General features: G+C 42.5%; 1 protein-coding gene across 3 annotated transcripts in view; it reads right to left on the bottom strand.

Annotated features, from left to right (window-relative positions):
* Positions 1-257: 257 nt before the first annotated feature.
* The window catches only part of lxn (latexin), a 21,698-nt gene continuing 6,847 nt past the window's right edge, over positions 258-15,108 (bottom strand). Inside the window, exons 1-8 of one of the 3 annotated variants that reach the window (XM_063205670.1) lie at positions 9,937-9,999; positions 9,218-9,370; positions 6,172-6,234; positions 4,987-5,164; positions 3,995-4,131; positions 3,632-3,694; positions 2,904-3,021; positions 258-605 (exon numbers count right to left, since the gene is read on the bottom strand). In XM_063205670.1, coding sequence (XP_063061740.1) covers positions 520-605; positions 2,904-3,021; positions 3,632-3,694; positions 3,995-4,131; positions 4,987-5,164; positions 6,172-6,234; positions 9,218-9,370; positions 9,937-9,969 — 831 coding nt within the window. In that variant the 5' untranslated portion in view covers positions 9,970-9,999 and the 3' untranslated portion in view covers positions 258-519. Of the gene's footprint in view, positions 606-2,903; positions 3,022-3,631; positions 3,695-3,994; positions 4,132-4,986; positions 5,165-6,171; positions 6,235-9,217; positions 9,371-9,936; positions 10,000-10,556; positions 11,098-11,834; positions 11,898-12,417; positions 12,555-12,727; positions 12,906-14,470; positions 14,534-15,108 lie in introns of those variants that run through there. The other 2 variants (XM_063205668.1, XM_063205669.1) reach the window with 2 other exon arrangements.

Below are 15,108 nucleotides of genomic sequence, written 5' to 3'. Positions count from 1 at the left end.
TGTGTTATCAGTTCCTAAAGACGGCAAACACTGAATGAGGCATAGAATGAGGCTAAGAATCATCTTTGAATATCATGCTATGGACCCCCCACTTTTTGCTTCAAATGTCTAGCCAATATCAGAATCTGATGGTTGTCGTATTTCACACAACTAAATAATGGACAATCTGCCCCCTCTTATCTCATACAATGCAAGAATAAGAGCAGATTCTTAATCCACATTTCCATTTTTTCAATAGATATTTGTCTGTGCTTTATTATTATTATTTTTTTTACACTTTTTTGCACTTTTTACGTTCAGTGAGTGGGTACATTAACATGGCAAGGGAAAAAAAAGAATATTAAGATCAGTGATGTCACCAGAAGTTGTGCAAGTAAGCCACAGAACAGCATAGTGTGTATACAACAATACGAAAAATCCTTCTTGGATTATTTTCTTCACAAAGAGCCTGCAGACAGAAAACATTTGGCACAGTTTCATCTTCCAACAAAACAACAGATGATCATATAGCTCTCATCTTCAGTGCTTCTCTTCTTCAACGGTCCTTGACCATTGTGCTGGACCAAACAGGCATCCTGGTGTAGGACGTTGGGTCGTTTGGTAAACTGTGAATAAATCAAAATGCTATCAATTTCAAAACATTCAATCCATTCATCAGATGGGGAATAGTGAAAAGACAACATATTAAGTGTTAAAACCGAGAAAACAAATATTGTTTTGGGGGACATATGTACTCATTTCTAATTTGATAACTGCAACACTTCTCAAATAAGTTGGGACAGAGATCAGTGGAATGTAATAAACATCCAAAGAAGATAAAACAACGAAGAACATTTCAAAATGAATTGTACTGATGGACGATATGAGTGTCCACTGTCCAGAGACCTCACTCAGAATTAAAAATTCAGAAGGAATAATTACCATAATTATTGCATGCATTTTTGAATTCCCTTTGATTTACCATGATTAAGTGTGTATAAGACATATTTTTTGTCATTAAAATCATTGTATATGTTCATGACATCATGAAATATATAGGCTATTGGCTGTAGTCTCTAGCACTCCAAGAATTACAGCTATTGAAAATTGACCATATTAATGCTTCATGTGTGCAAATGACAGAGGGGTTTACATTCTCCTATGCACCCGAACTCACTTGAAATAGACCCAGAAGACATGGGAAACTGTCCTTTGCTTACAAAAGTCAGCAGAAGTTGCAGAAGTAAATTTGAAAATAATAGTCTTGCACATCCTGCGCTTCAGTGAAAATGGACCATCCAACTTGTGTTAGTGCTAACTTAAAAAGTCAGCCTCCATGATGGCATGGGGGTGCAGTAGTGCACTCATCTGTAAAGTACAGTTAAGTACTGTAAATACAGTGCTGAATGATATAAATGGGATTTAAGCAGCATGAAAAGCCACTCATGCATTATATTTTGAAGGGAGATATTCAATTACTGCCACATAGTAAGTTCAAATTGCATCCTCTACTAAGTTTTATCAGTTTAACAATGGTGGGCTTTTGGTCAAGACCTGTCACACTGTAAGGACTACAGAGAGGAAAAAAATGCAAAACATGTTAAGGAATACACCCACAATTTAAGCTGGTGAAATCATGTCCAAGATAGGAATTAACATTATTATATAAAATCATCTCACCTCAATTAACTGTTAGGCTAAGTGTTGTCTTTTGCTTTTATGGTTTTAGTCTTCCTCGACATTTGCTGCCTTTTATTGTCCCCATCCCAGCTCTTTTTTCCAGACCTGTTGTTTTTACATGCTGGGCCTCACCGGGGAGACAAAGAGGAAGGTCATCAGGTCTGCAACTGAAGACGCAGAAAGACCCACAAGATGGCTTTGGATCAAGAGGGCTGATCTCAGCCTGGTCTCCAAAAATTCAGTGCTCCTGGACACGGATGTTAAGGACACGAAATCCGTGTCCAGGAGCACGGATTTTGCCAAAATTGTTTTCCGTGCTCCTGGACACGGAATTGTTTTCCATGATGGGCACACGGAAGTGCTTTCTATAGGCTATTACCACAGCACTGTGTTAACTCTATCAATAGAAAATACATACCAAATGCTAATCCTAAACAAAATAATGCTATAGCAATTTAAGTTGTGCCCTGACCAAAACATTCCCTAACCTTAACCTGTCATTAAAGACATATTTTTGAGAAATACCTTTTCCAGTTGGTTGCTAGGCTATCAAACTCATATAATGAATGAAATAAAACTAGCTGTGCCCAGACCAAAACAATCCCTAACCCTAACCTGTCAGTAAGAAATGTTTTTTTAGACAAAATATTTGAAATTAGAAAAATCCTGAGAAAACACAAGACTGTGGAAATAGCCTATAGAAAGCACTTCAAACAATTCCGTGTCCAGGAGCACGGAAAACAATTCCGTGTCCAGGAGCACGGAAAACAATTCTGGCAAAATCTGTGCTCCTGGACACATTAACATCCGTGTCCTTAACATCCGTGTCCAAGAGCACTGATTTTTTGGAGATCATGTTGCTGATCTGTGGACGAATGCTGCTGGGACACAGGCTGGAATCTGATCAACTCCAGTTGGGTCGCCTGGGTGAGGGTGTATGATGTTGAAAGACCCGAAACACCCAGTGAGCTCAGGAATCACATCAATGATGATGTGTCCCAGCGCATCAGCAAGATGTATCTTTCACCTACATAGGCCTATTCATAAATATCCCCCAAAACAATAATTTTGGTCAGTTTTGATGGCTGATATGTTTTCTTTGTGCCGCTCTCCATCTAATGTAAGAACCAAACGTTTTGAAAATGGCAGTATTTTGTTATTATTCACAATTTACCTCGTATCCCAACTTCTATGGAGTTGGGGTATAAGTGGCGAGAGAAAAAAAACTGGAAAGGTTCCCGCACCTCTTTTTTTCCACTCCAAGCATGGGACGTGCTGACATTTGGGGTACTGCACAGTTTGTGAGACGGTCACGCCCCCTGCTGGAGACCACGTTGCCAGCATCTCCCAGTCCCGGATGTTCTACACAAACAACAGAGAAGTGTGTTGAAATGATTCTACAGTTGTGATCGTGCAATGAATTGAAAAACAACCACCTTAGTAGTGCTGCTATAGCCTACGTGGGACCTATGAGCAAGCACAATTTTGGGACCCCTTTTGATCAATTATCAGCAAGAACATCAGTGTTCATGAGGTATGGCCTCTCAATCAGTGCAAGATGCTACAAACTGGTCTTGCCAACTGCAACAAATCTGAGAACTCCAGGCCAGTGGTTTTCAAAGTGGGGGGCCCCATGGGGGGCTGTGAGGGGATGCCAGGGGGGCCGCGGCAGGCTGGCAGGAAAAATATAGCAAAATAAAATGAATAACTTCATAAATTGAATAACTTAAAAGTAAACCAAAATTAAGCTAAACTATCCCTCTGGAATCTCTATTTTTTACAATGTTTATATATGCTTTCTGTAATATTTGAATGGCTTTAGGAATGCACCAACTTCATCGAGTTATGACACGGCCCGTGTTAGGGGGGCCTTGGTTGGAATCTACCGGTATATGGGGGGCCATGTCATGGCAAAGTTTGGGAACCTCTGCTCCAGGCTATTGATTTGGTGTAAAGTGTGTATTCACTGTACCTGTGACATCCTGTCATGGATCAGGACGTAAAAGTAGAATCTCAACTGATCATTTTCTGTCTCCTGCAAGAGAAAAACAAAACATATTGCTATGGGAATTTCCATTGCACATTGGTGGCACATTTAATGCAGCCTGTGGATTCACTTAAATTATAATAAATGGGTGTTGTCGGCAGCAGTGTGCGAGGCTCAACTGTGGGGGGGAAGCTCAACTAGTGGCCTATATATTTCATGATGTCATGGACATATACAATGATTTTATGGAGGAGTACTCAGCACTTGGGATGGAGGAGTACTCAGCACTTTGTCAGAGCTGGCGTGTGCAGGGCATTAGTATGGTGGTTGTGCCACCTGTAGTCTCACCAGCTGTGTGACGTTGGCGATCTGTGCCATGTTGTAGAACGTGTCCTCGCTGGCCTCCCTGAGGATGATGAAGCTGGAGGCCACCGCGCCAAGGTGCCACATCGGCGTCATCTCCGGGGTCATGTGACCATGGCTGTCTGCACAGGATACGCACACATGCACGCGTGCACACACACATTTTGAGTGCATCCCAATATGTGTCCTTGCCTCCTCCACTTGTGCTTGTCTCCTCGTCCCGCCTCCTGGCCCCTCCTCCGTGGAGAAAACGATAAAGTTTCCCAGCTGTCAGCCTAGCCACAACAACTTTTGAGGGACTGTTTTTCATTCACCATCCCAATTGCAAATGAGAAAAAGACTTTACAATTGAGCTTTTGCAAGATATTGAAATATAATGCTGTTGTCAGTGATGTCATCATGTCGAGAAGCAAGTGGAGGAGGCAAGTGGAGGAGGCAAGGTCACATATTGGGATGCACCCTTTGTTCACCACTCTCCTGCCTCTGAGTCTGGCTGGCAGGGTCCATCACTAGGGGGGTGTTCTGACTGCCACGCCAATGAGCCTGGCCCTTTGGTGTAGCCAGTGTTGCCAGATTGGGCGGTATCCCGCCCAATTGGGCTGCTTAGGATGGCAACTTGGGGTAAAAATGGCAGCAGAAAAAAATGGCCAATATTTGGCCATAGACATCAATAGAATTGGGAAGGATTTAGTGCTTCCCGGCGGGTTTTGAGCATTTTTGTGCTGGAAATCATCAGTCTCATCTGGCAACCCTGTGTGTAGCGGTCAGAGCCCCAGTTTGTCACCCCAGAAAGATTGGGTTCAAGTCCCAGAGGGGCAACTCCACTGCTCTTTGGTACAAGTGGTTTCAGACGAAGGATTGCTTCTGAGAAGCCATCGCAACATCAGAGGCCACCACTTATTTTCTTATTAGTATTTCTTACAGATTACTCTCTAGTATGGTTCTAACAGCAGTGTGTAGGTGTTGCTGGCCTCTACCTGGTATGAAGCTGCCAGAGAGGAGTCTGTCGGAGGTGTTGAGCCGCTGGAAGAGGGCCTCCTCCTCCGCCCTGGTGTCCAGCTTCTTCAGGCCCTCGCAGGAGCACTGCACCTGGGGAGCCCTCCGCTCCTTTGGCCCGGAGAAGAGCACCTCTGCGGAGCACTGGCCCAGATCAGTCTGGAGGAGGAGACATACCATCGGTGCAAAAAAGCAGAGGCTTTAAAGGGACACTGTGCAGGAAATGGTCAAAAAAGGTAGGCTACTGCAACTATGCTGCTCATTGAAAATCGGCTGCCTAATGCCAAATTTGATCTTTTCATGAAAGTTTACTAAGTAATAAACTAATATATTCTAGTATGGTCCAAGTACAGTCATTTTCGCAGCTAAAAATGGCTATTTCTGGAAATTCAAAATGGCGGACCATGGAGAAGATCCCCCTTTTCATGTATGAAAAGTGCAATTTTTCCAGTCATAATGAATACTTAGAATTTGATGGTGGTGATAAGTATTCATGAAAAAGGTAACATTATTTCCAGAATTCATCCTACCCATTCACTAAACAACTAAAACTCTTACACAGTGTCCTTTTAAGGTTTTTAAGCACACTGAATGATGACTGTAATGAATGCATAATAAGCTGATATATGGGGTTGGACAAAATAACTGAAACACCTGTCATTTTAGTGTGAGGAGTTTCTTTCATGGCTTAAGTGGACCAGCCTGTTGGCCAATCTTCGTTAACTGCACATTGCACCAGTAAGGTGAAGTGAGAAGGTTCAATTAGCAAGGTAAGAGCACCGTTTTTCTCAAAATTTTGCAAAGCACCCAACATTATGGGTGACATTACAGTATATCAGAGTTCAAAAATGATAAACTCTTTGTGCGTGTGTAACTGGTACATCTTTGACCGAGACAGCAGCAAGTCTTTGTGATGTATCAAGAGCCACATCCAAGGTAATGTCTGCATACCACCAAGGATGACCCACATCCAACAGGATTAACTGTGGATGCAAGAGGAAGCTGCAAACATTGCCCAAAAAGTTGCCCCGTCTATCATGGCTATCGTGTAACCCATGATTTTATCTTTTTTATAGATCAGATTAGATTTTATCTATTTTTCTTCACACACACACACACACACACAGCAGTTTCTTGTAGATAAGGCTCATCTACAGTATACTCACATCACTGACGAATTCCTTCAGTGACATTTCCAGGTAGTACTTTTTCCCAACCTGCCCTAGGTCCTGAGGAAAACAACATGACATGTCAATCTGTATGTGAATTGATTATTCACAGTACACCAAAACATTGCGGACTCATCTCCAGTTTGTTTTTTTTGGTTACTCCAACTCCAAACAGACAACTGCACTGCAGTACAGTGTATAATACCAGGCTAATAACAGTATGTGTGTGTGTCTGTTATTTCTGTGTCTCTCTATTGTTATAGGGCTATTTTTCTACACATTTGCGTGCTTATCCTGTGGGTGTATAAATACACTGTATCTATATGTGTGTGTGTGTATGTCAGTGTCTGTGTCAGTGTCTAGGTGGGTACGGAGACTGGGGTTGCTTTTCACATTTTTTTTTACTTAAATCTGATTTCAGGAAAAACAGTATATTGCAAGGAAAGCATTTCTATACTGTCCTACATTTGTCAGGTACATTTGTATAGTTTTAGATCCCATAGAATCCATTCTCTTGAAAAGATATGGGTTCTCAAAGGCACCTTGCGAAAATGTGACAATCAACCCCGTTGCAGGGTAGGTTGTCACACTCTATGGCGGGGTTAGTTCTTACAATGTTATTCTTCTAATTTCATTGAAATGTGAATCTAAACCTAGCTCATGCACACAGGATCATCAGAAATGGTTCATTTGCTACTTTTTACACTCTTTAGAACAATGAAAATGCAAAAATAGTGAAATTCACACAAGCTGAATGCAAATCACCTCATGCTATGGCTAACACCACATACAATGGAAAGTATTGACAACTATACTTTATACTTTCAAATGGCCATACTGATTTTGATGCAATGATATTGATAGTGCAATGAGTGAGAAGAAAAACATTAGACTTCTAAAAATGTTTATTTTCATGTGAAAAACACATTATTCTGTATCGCCACAAGGATATTATGTTTTTACCTCCAATATCAACGTAGATGTCCTGTGACATTAATTACTTAATTACACTAATTAATGGGGTCTATTTGACCCCATTCAATGTTTAACGTCTGAAAAATACATGAAGTACATCATTCTTTTGCTTCATCTTTGATGACTTTTCCTAAATATATGGGGTCAATGTGAAAAAAAGTTAAATTTCCACAAAAATGTTTTCCCTAAGTGCTGTACACATTTTGGTTACATCTGTGTTCCTTGGGGTCAATTTGACCCCAAATTATTTAAAGTCTATTGAACATAAATGGAACATCCATATTTTGCTAATACATGTTCCAATCTGTCTAGAATATGTAAAATACATCACCATAAGGTATTTAGAACAGAGCACTTTGCTTTATTTAGGGCTCTGATAACTAACAATATGTATGATGTGAACCTGGGCCATAACTAATTCAAGGCAACTTTTTGGCAGTTGTTGCACATTTTCGCCTAGACATGTATTTGCTTTTTTGGTGCGTGGGCTGTGTATGGGGGTGCCAGGACTTATCTAAAGTGTCCCCAACAGAGCAACAGTAAATATCTGAGGCATAAACTGGTGCAAAAGTTTTTGCTTCTACTGATTTTGTAGACATTTAAGTGTCTGGGGTCAAAATAACCCCAAGGATCACGGATGTAACCTAAATCTGAGGATAACAGGTGGGTTAATTCATTTGCACTGCTTCCTGACAGGGGGAGGAGGTTGTCCCTCAGGACAGTACGGTACCTGGCTCCATCCATCTACCCTGTGATGCGGTGAAGTTGCCCTGTGCCCTTGGCAGAGAAACACCCCCATAACATAATACTTCCACCTCCATGCTTGACGGTGGGCACAGTGTTGCTGGGGTCATAGGCAGCATTTTTTTCCTTCCACACATGATCGGTAGAGGTTAGCCCAAATATTTCAATTTTGATCTCGTCAGCCCACAGAACCTTCTCCCAATAACTTTGTGCATCTTTCAGATGATTCATCATTGGCATATGTAGGTGGGCCTCCGCATGTGCCTTGGCTTGTACCTCTCGGCAGGGACGTGCACAGGAATGTTAAAGGGCGGTTTCTCTGACACCCCTACCCCACCCGAACCCAGCAACAACAACCAATGACAACAAAACAACAACAGGCTTTAAACTGTACGTAGCCTACCTCATCAAACAATCCAAATCTGTAGATTCTGCCAAAGTCTCATTCTTAACATCCTCCCTTTCTGAAGTTATGCTCTCCCTCCTCTCATTCTCTTGCTCATCTCTCCTTTCTCTGTTTTCACAACCTGTCATAAGGATCAATATAATGTAATATAATGAACCATTACTATTGGAATTTGCTTTATAGAGTAGAGTACTGTTATTAATCCCGAAAGAAATTAAGATGTCACACATTATTGCCATTTTTATCTAAATTGATCTAAAATTAATTATCTGCGTATATTGTGAACTGTTTGTGTTATACTGACTGCCCCCCCCCCCCCTTTGCCTATCTCTTGAGGTGTCTGGTAAATCTGGATAACAGATTTTGAGGACTTTATTTTAGAAAACTTGGCAACATCAGCCAAGGAGGGCAAAAGGACATTTGCTATGGCACCTTGCGCTCTGTCCTGTCTCTGTCTCGTTCGGGCACTGCAGGATTTTAATCCATTGTTGGCAACAAGTGTTACCAATTGTTTGTCTGGTAACTGTGGTCCCCGCTGCCTTCAGGTCATTTACTAACTCCTGCTGAGTGGTTGCAGGATGATTTCTTACCGTTCTCAGGATCTTTGCCACCCCACCTTCTTTGGAGCACCAGGCCGAGATCTATTGATAGTCATGTTATACTTTTTTAAATTTTCTAACAATTGCATCAATGATTGTTACTTTAACATACAACATCTTGCTAACCTTTTTGTAGCCCATTCCAGATTTCTGTGGAGGTCATCAGTCCTGAAACAGCTCTTCGGTCTTACCCATGTTGGAGAGTTTGGCATCTGTCTGATTGTCTGATTCCTTCCATTGGAGCTGACTGTACATAGGGCCCACAATTTGTTGTTACACCCCTGGTAGTGGATATATGCATGTGTCATAGAGGGCTCACCTCCAGTCCAGCCTTATGGACCTTAAGGACGTCCAGCGTAATCCATCTGTAGGGCGACCCATAGCGTGTGTTGAGGTAGTGCAGTACCACATTGGCAGCCCGCTGGGCAGGGTAGTTGTGGGGTACCAACTCAACCCTTGGTATCACACCAAACTGATACCACACCGCACAGACAGGAGAGAATGAGAGAGAGAGAGAGAAAGAGAGAGAGAGAGAGGGAGAGAGAGAGAGAGAGAGAGAGAGAGAGAGAGAAAGAGAGAGAGAGAGAGAGAGAGAGAGAGAGAGAGAGAAAGAGGGAGAGGGAGGGGGAGGGGGAGAGAAAAAAAGAAGGGGAAACACAAACACGGAGTGTATGAGACAGCCGTGAGAAAGAGAGAGAGAGGAGTGACTCTCGGTGAGAAAGGAGTGCGAATGTGTGTCTGGGGAGTGGTTCAGGTGGTAAAAAAGTGGCTTTGGCCACACTGAGACACTCCTCTGCCTCCCGTTTCTTTAAGTCAAGGGCCCATGTGGGCCCCCCTCCTCGTATGGCCCCCCCTGCCTCGAGGGGCTGTGGGGGTAGCCTATACTTTACACCCCTGCTCCTCTGTCTAAGAGGAAAGTAGAAGGAATAATTTCGACTACATTACTGAGTGTGACACGGATCAGTTTCCTTCTTTCAGTTGACAAGAATTAAAAAGAAAATGTCTGCTGACTTTGTGGAACAGCTGCAAGTTACTTACTAGGCGCATACACTTCTGTAAACACGACAACATTTCTTTTCCTTCTTCCACGAAGAGAGAGGAGTGATCCCACCCACTCTTAAAGGGGCAGAACAGCAGGTTTCCTGTTCAGTCTCACATGAACAAATCCCAAAACAAATCCCAAAACATTATTTCTTATTTCTAAAAATGTTTTCATCATATCAGCACATCCTGGCTCTGTAACCTGTAGTTGTATGCTGCAGTGCCAAGTCCATAGTAACTGAAGTCATACAATGGACAACTCATTCAATCTGTCCAACATTATAGTTTAGTGACTAACATAAAAAGGGGTGCACAAGTAGGCTATGCTTCTGCTTAGATACCACTAGCAACTTCCAGGAAAACTTTCAATGGCAGACAGTGTAAACAATACAAGCAGCGGTGATGGGTAGCCCATGTCTCCCCACTGCAATTAACAGTGAATGAGGCTTAGAATGAGGCTAAGAATTATCTGTTTGAATCTCACGGATCCCCACATTTTGGGTTTAACAACTAGTGAACATCAGAATCTGATGCCAGTTGTATTTCACAGAACTGAAATGTTGGAAAATCTGCCACTCTTACCACACACAAAGCCAGAATAAGTACAGATTTGTATTCCATTTTTCCTTTATTTCCATAATATATTTGTGTCTGTGCTTTATTTTTACTTGCACGTTTTACATTCAGTGAGTGGGTACAATAACATTGCAAGAAAAAAAGAGTAGGCTATCAAAAACAGTAATATCACCAGAAGTTGTGCAAGTAAGACACATAACAGCATAGTGTGTATTAACATTACAAAACATTCCTTCTTGGAGTATTTTCTTGACAAAGAACCTGCAGTCAGAAAATATTTGGCACAGTTTCATCTGCCAACAGAACAAATGATGACCATACAGCCCTCATCTTCAGTGCTTCTCATTTTCAACGGTCCTTGACCATTGTGCTGGACCAAGTTGGCATGCTTGTGTAGGACCTTCAAGCAGCTCAGCTTGTAGAGGTTGGCGAGGGGGTGCCCTCAGGCTTGTCCTCGTGTATGTCCTCCGCGAGTGGCATCTTGCATTGGCCGTGTTGGCATTTGGGGTGCTGCACCGTTTGCGAGACGCTCACGCCCCCTGCTGGAGACCACGTTGCCAGCAGCTTCCAGTGCAGAATCTCCTACAGAAGCAACAGAGAGGTGTGTTGAAATGATGCTACAGTTGTGATTGGGCAATGAATTGAAAAACAAGCACACTAGTTGTACCAGAGAGAGTAGAGAGAGAGAGGTTCCATTGGCCCATTGTTTCCGGGTTCTATTATTGGGGGGGGGGGGGGGGGGGATATCCCCCTTTAGGAAGACCTAGGCAGACCTGAGGACTGTTCTATTCAATGCTAGGAGCATTATGACACGCCCCTTTAGGCAGACCGGAACCTGGTCACATTAGGTGCCCATAGAAACCTATTATGTTGGCATATCTCTATACTTAAAGAATCTCTGTTGGGAAGGAGACATCTGAGAGGGGGCGAGGCTTGATTGACATTGGGGAGGCATTAGTCCATTTTATTTTCTAATGCTAAGGGGGGCGTAGGCAGGCTTATGATGAGGTCAAGAGGCGTTGGGAGGCTTATGATGAGGTCCAGGGGGTGTTTAGTCCATTGATTGTACAAAAGAATATACAGTACAATCAATGTTTTATTCAAAAAAGGTTGAGAACCACTAGCTAGAGCCTTGTGGGGAACCTACACTGCATGAGCAAGCACAATTTTGGGTCCCCTTCTGATCAATTATCAGCAAGAACATCAGTGTTCGTAAGACATAGTCTCTTAATCAGCACAAGATGCTACAAACTAGTCTGACCAATTGCAACAAATCTGGGGCTATTAATGCGGAGGAAAGTGTGTATTATTCACTGTACCTGTGAGATCATGTCATGGAGCAGGACGTAAAAGTTGAATCTCAGCTGATTATTTTCTGTCTCCTGCAAGAGAAAAAAAAATCGTATTGTTATCAAATTGCCCATACAATGATGGCACACTTTATGCAGCAAAGAGTAGCCTAGCCTGTGGATTCAGCATTGAATTTTAATCAGTGTCTCCAACAAAATAGACTTAAAATATAATAAGCAGCCATTGGCAGCATACTTTGCCGCCAGCTGTACTGGAAAACAAACAAACAATTGAATCCATTGTTGGGATGGAGCCATGCTCTACACTTAGTCAGAGCTGGTGTGTGATGGGCATTAGTGGGGTGGTTACAGGGGCGGTTCTAGGCAGAGGGCAGGGTGGGACAGCTCCCCAGGGCCCCAGGAGATTTCCTCCTGACCCCTGTTGCCCTGAACAGCCAATGACCATGACATGATGTATATTTTTGTTTATTATACAATTCATCAAAACATTACAAATTGATCTTTTTTCATCTTTTTACCACTTTATGTACCCCCCTGAAAGAACAATACCCCCCTCCCCCTCTCCTTGGTGGTTGTGCTACCAATGTCTCACCAGCTGTGTGACGTTGGCGATCTGTGCCATGTTGTAGAGCGTGTCCTCGCTGGACTCCCTGAGCATGATAAAGCTGGAGGCCACCCCACCTAGGTGCCACATCGGCGTCATCTCCGGGGTCATGTGACCGTAGCTGTCTGCACAGGATACGCACACACACGCACACCGACGTGCGCACATGGACGTGCACGCACACATACACACACGTAAACTCTTTTGTCAAAATGTACATCATCACTCAGTAACAACAAGTTTTTAAATTGGGCAAGAGGTCTCTGCAGTCCCGGGAAAAAAATAAGCGTTCCTCTACCTGGTATGTTGCTGCCAGAGAGGAGGCTGCCGGAGGTGTTGAGCCGCTGGAAGAGGGCCTCCTCCTCCGCCCTGGTGTCCAGCTTCTTCAGGCCCTCGCAGGAGCACTGCACCTGGGGAGCCTTCCCCTCCTGTGGCCCGGAGAAGAGCACCTCTGCGGAGCACTGGCCCAGATCAGTCTAGAGGAGGAGACATACAGTACCATCAGATTACGTTGGAATAGGGTAGGCCTCTAGCATGACTGTCGCACTAGGTTCATAGAGAGTTTCTCAGAGGTAATCTGGGGCCTTATGTAGACTAAGACTACTGATGAGTTGATTTCCTACTGAATCTTTGTACATGTACATTAAAAATCTGGGAAAAAAACACCAAAAATTCAGATGATTCAATCCAGGCCAAACCAGTTTGTACTCACATTCTCATTGTACAAACTGATGATGTGTCATGTACAGTATGTTTTTCATTGGTTTCGGTCCAGGAAGAACTGAGAATATGCCGGAAAATTAAATAAACCTACATTGCAACCTATTCTGTGCCAGAGGTCCCTGCTTTCTGGTCACTGACCCTATTTTACGAAACATGTACAAGAAATCCTTTGTCTTTTTGTAGCTTAAACAAAAAAATATACAACAATGACATTTCCTAAGTATGGGCAGATCTCTGCTATGTGAAATCGGTAACACTATTTTAGGGACACATCTATTAGCACTAATACATACAATGTCCCTGTATAAGTAACTTGTAAGGCATGTAGGCCTACTAAGCAAAATCAGACATTTGTTAGGCATGTATTCACAAATGTCTTGTTCATGCACAGTAAGGGATTTATTACGAATTTAACCTTAGCAAGGACCTAGTAGGCCTTAGCGTTTGCTTAGTACATGCCTTACAAGTTACTTATGCAGGCATTAACATTGTATGTATTAGTGCTAATAGATGTATCCCTAAAATAAAGTGTTACCGTGAAATCTCCTGAAATGAAACCATGATGCATACCTCTACAGCCACAATTACACAATCACAATCCTGTGGCACAGGCAGCACAGGACAATAGAAAGAGTCTGTTTGTTCATTCCATTTTTTTCTTAACTGTAACTGTGTTGTCATGACAATCACATGCGCAACGGGCTCTTATCACAACATTGAGTCAGTCAAGGGTGTGATTTAGGACGAGCTGTATTTACCTTATGGATTAAACACTTGCACACTGAATACACAGACAGACCCCTCTCTGTCGCTTTGCATGGCACACACACACACACACACACACACACACACACACACTCACACACACACACACACACACACACACACACACACACACACACACACACACACACACACACACACACACACACACACACACACACACACACACACACACACACACACACACACACACACACACACACACACACACACACACACACACACACACACAACCTTACAAGTTTCATAATTCCTATGTAAGGAATGGACCACTTTTATAGTATAAACATTTAAGTAAGCTCTCACACACATTTTGTTGTGTATAATGTTTATTCGGTATGTAGCAGTATAGCATTTGTATGTCTGCCGTACTTTTAAGGAAAATGAATGGGCTACATTTGTACTATGTGCCACATGAGAATTGTATAGCCCATGTAAAAATCATTTTTAAAGTTTATATATATACACACGTGTATGTTACGTATAGGCACACACAGCGTTTTTTGGAGATAAGTTCCAACTATAGTATACTCACATCGCTGACGAATTCCTTCAGTGACAGTTCCAGGTGGTACTTTTTCCCAATCTGCCCTAGGTCCTGAGGAAAACAACACAACATGTCAAACAAACTACAGTTTTAATTGGTGAATGAGAATGTGAGAATGTAAATGAATTAGTCATAGAAAGTAGGCCTACACAAAAACAACTTGTTAGCAATATCCTTCCAGTTTTCTTTGTTACTGTACAGCACACTCCAACTCAAGTAAAGACAACTACAGTAGGCCTATAACGTGTAATGGTGTAATAACTATGTATGTGTGTGTGTCTCTGTTATTTCTGTGTCTATTGTTATATCTTTTTTTCTATGCATTTGCATGCCTACCTGCCTGTGGGAGTGTAAATACACGGTATCTCTATTCAGTACATGGGTGTGTGTCAGTGTCGGCGTTTGGCGTCAGTGTCAATGGTGATGTTACATGTAGAGTGTAGGTACATATGTACAATCAGTCATAGGCAAAATGGATTCATTAGTTATACAACTCAGTGTCACATATTCCAAATAGGTCTAACTTTTCTTTACCTTCTTTACGAATTCAACCAGGTGATCATTAAATCAGCCAATCACCTGGCTGAATTGGACTGGTAAATCCAAGCAATTTGGAATATGTGGAA

Source organism: Engraulis encrasicolus, chromosome 8, assembly GCF_034702125.1.
Source record: "Engraulis encrasicolus isolate BLACKSEA-1 chromosome 8, IST_EnEncr_1.0, whole genome shotgun sequence".
Classification (NCBI taxonomy): Eukaryota; Metazoa; Chordata; class Actinopteri; order Clupeiformes; family Engraulidae; genus Engraulis; species Engraulis encrasicolus.
Note: the sequence above shows the minus strand (reverse complement) of the source record. Positions and strands in the feature narration are given on the sequence as shown.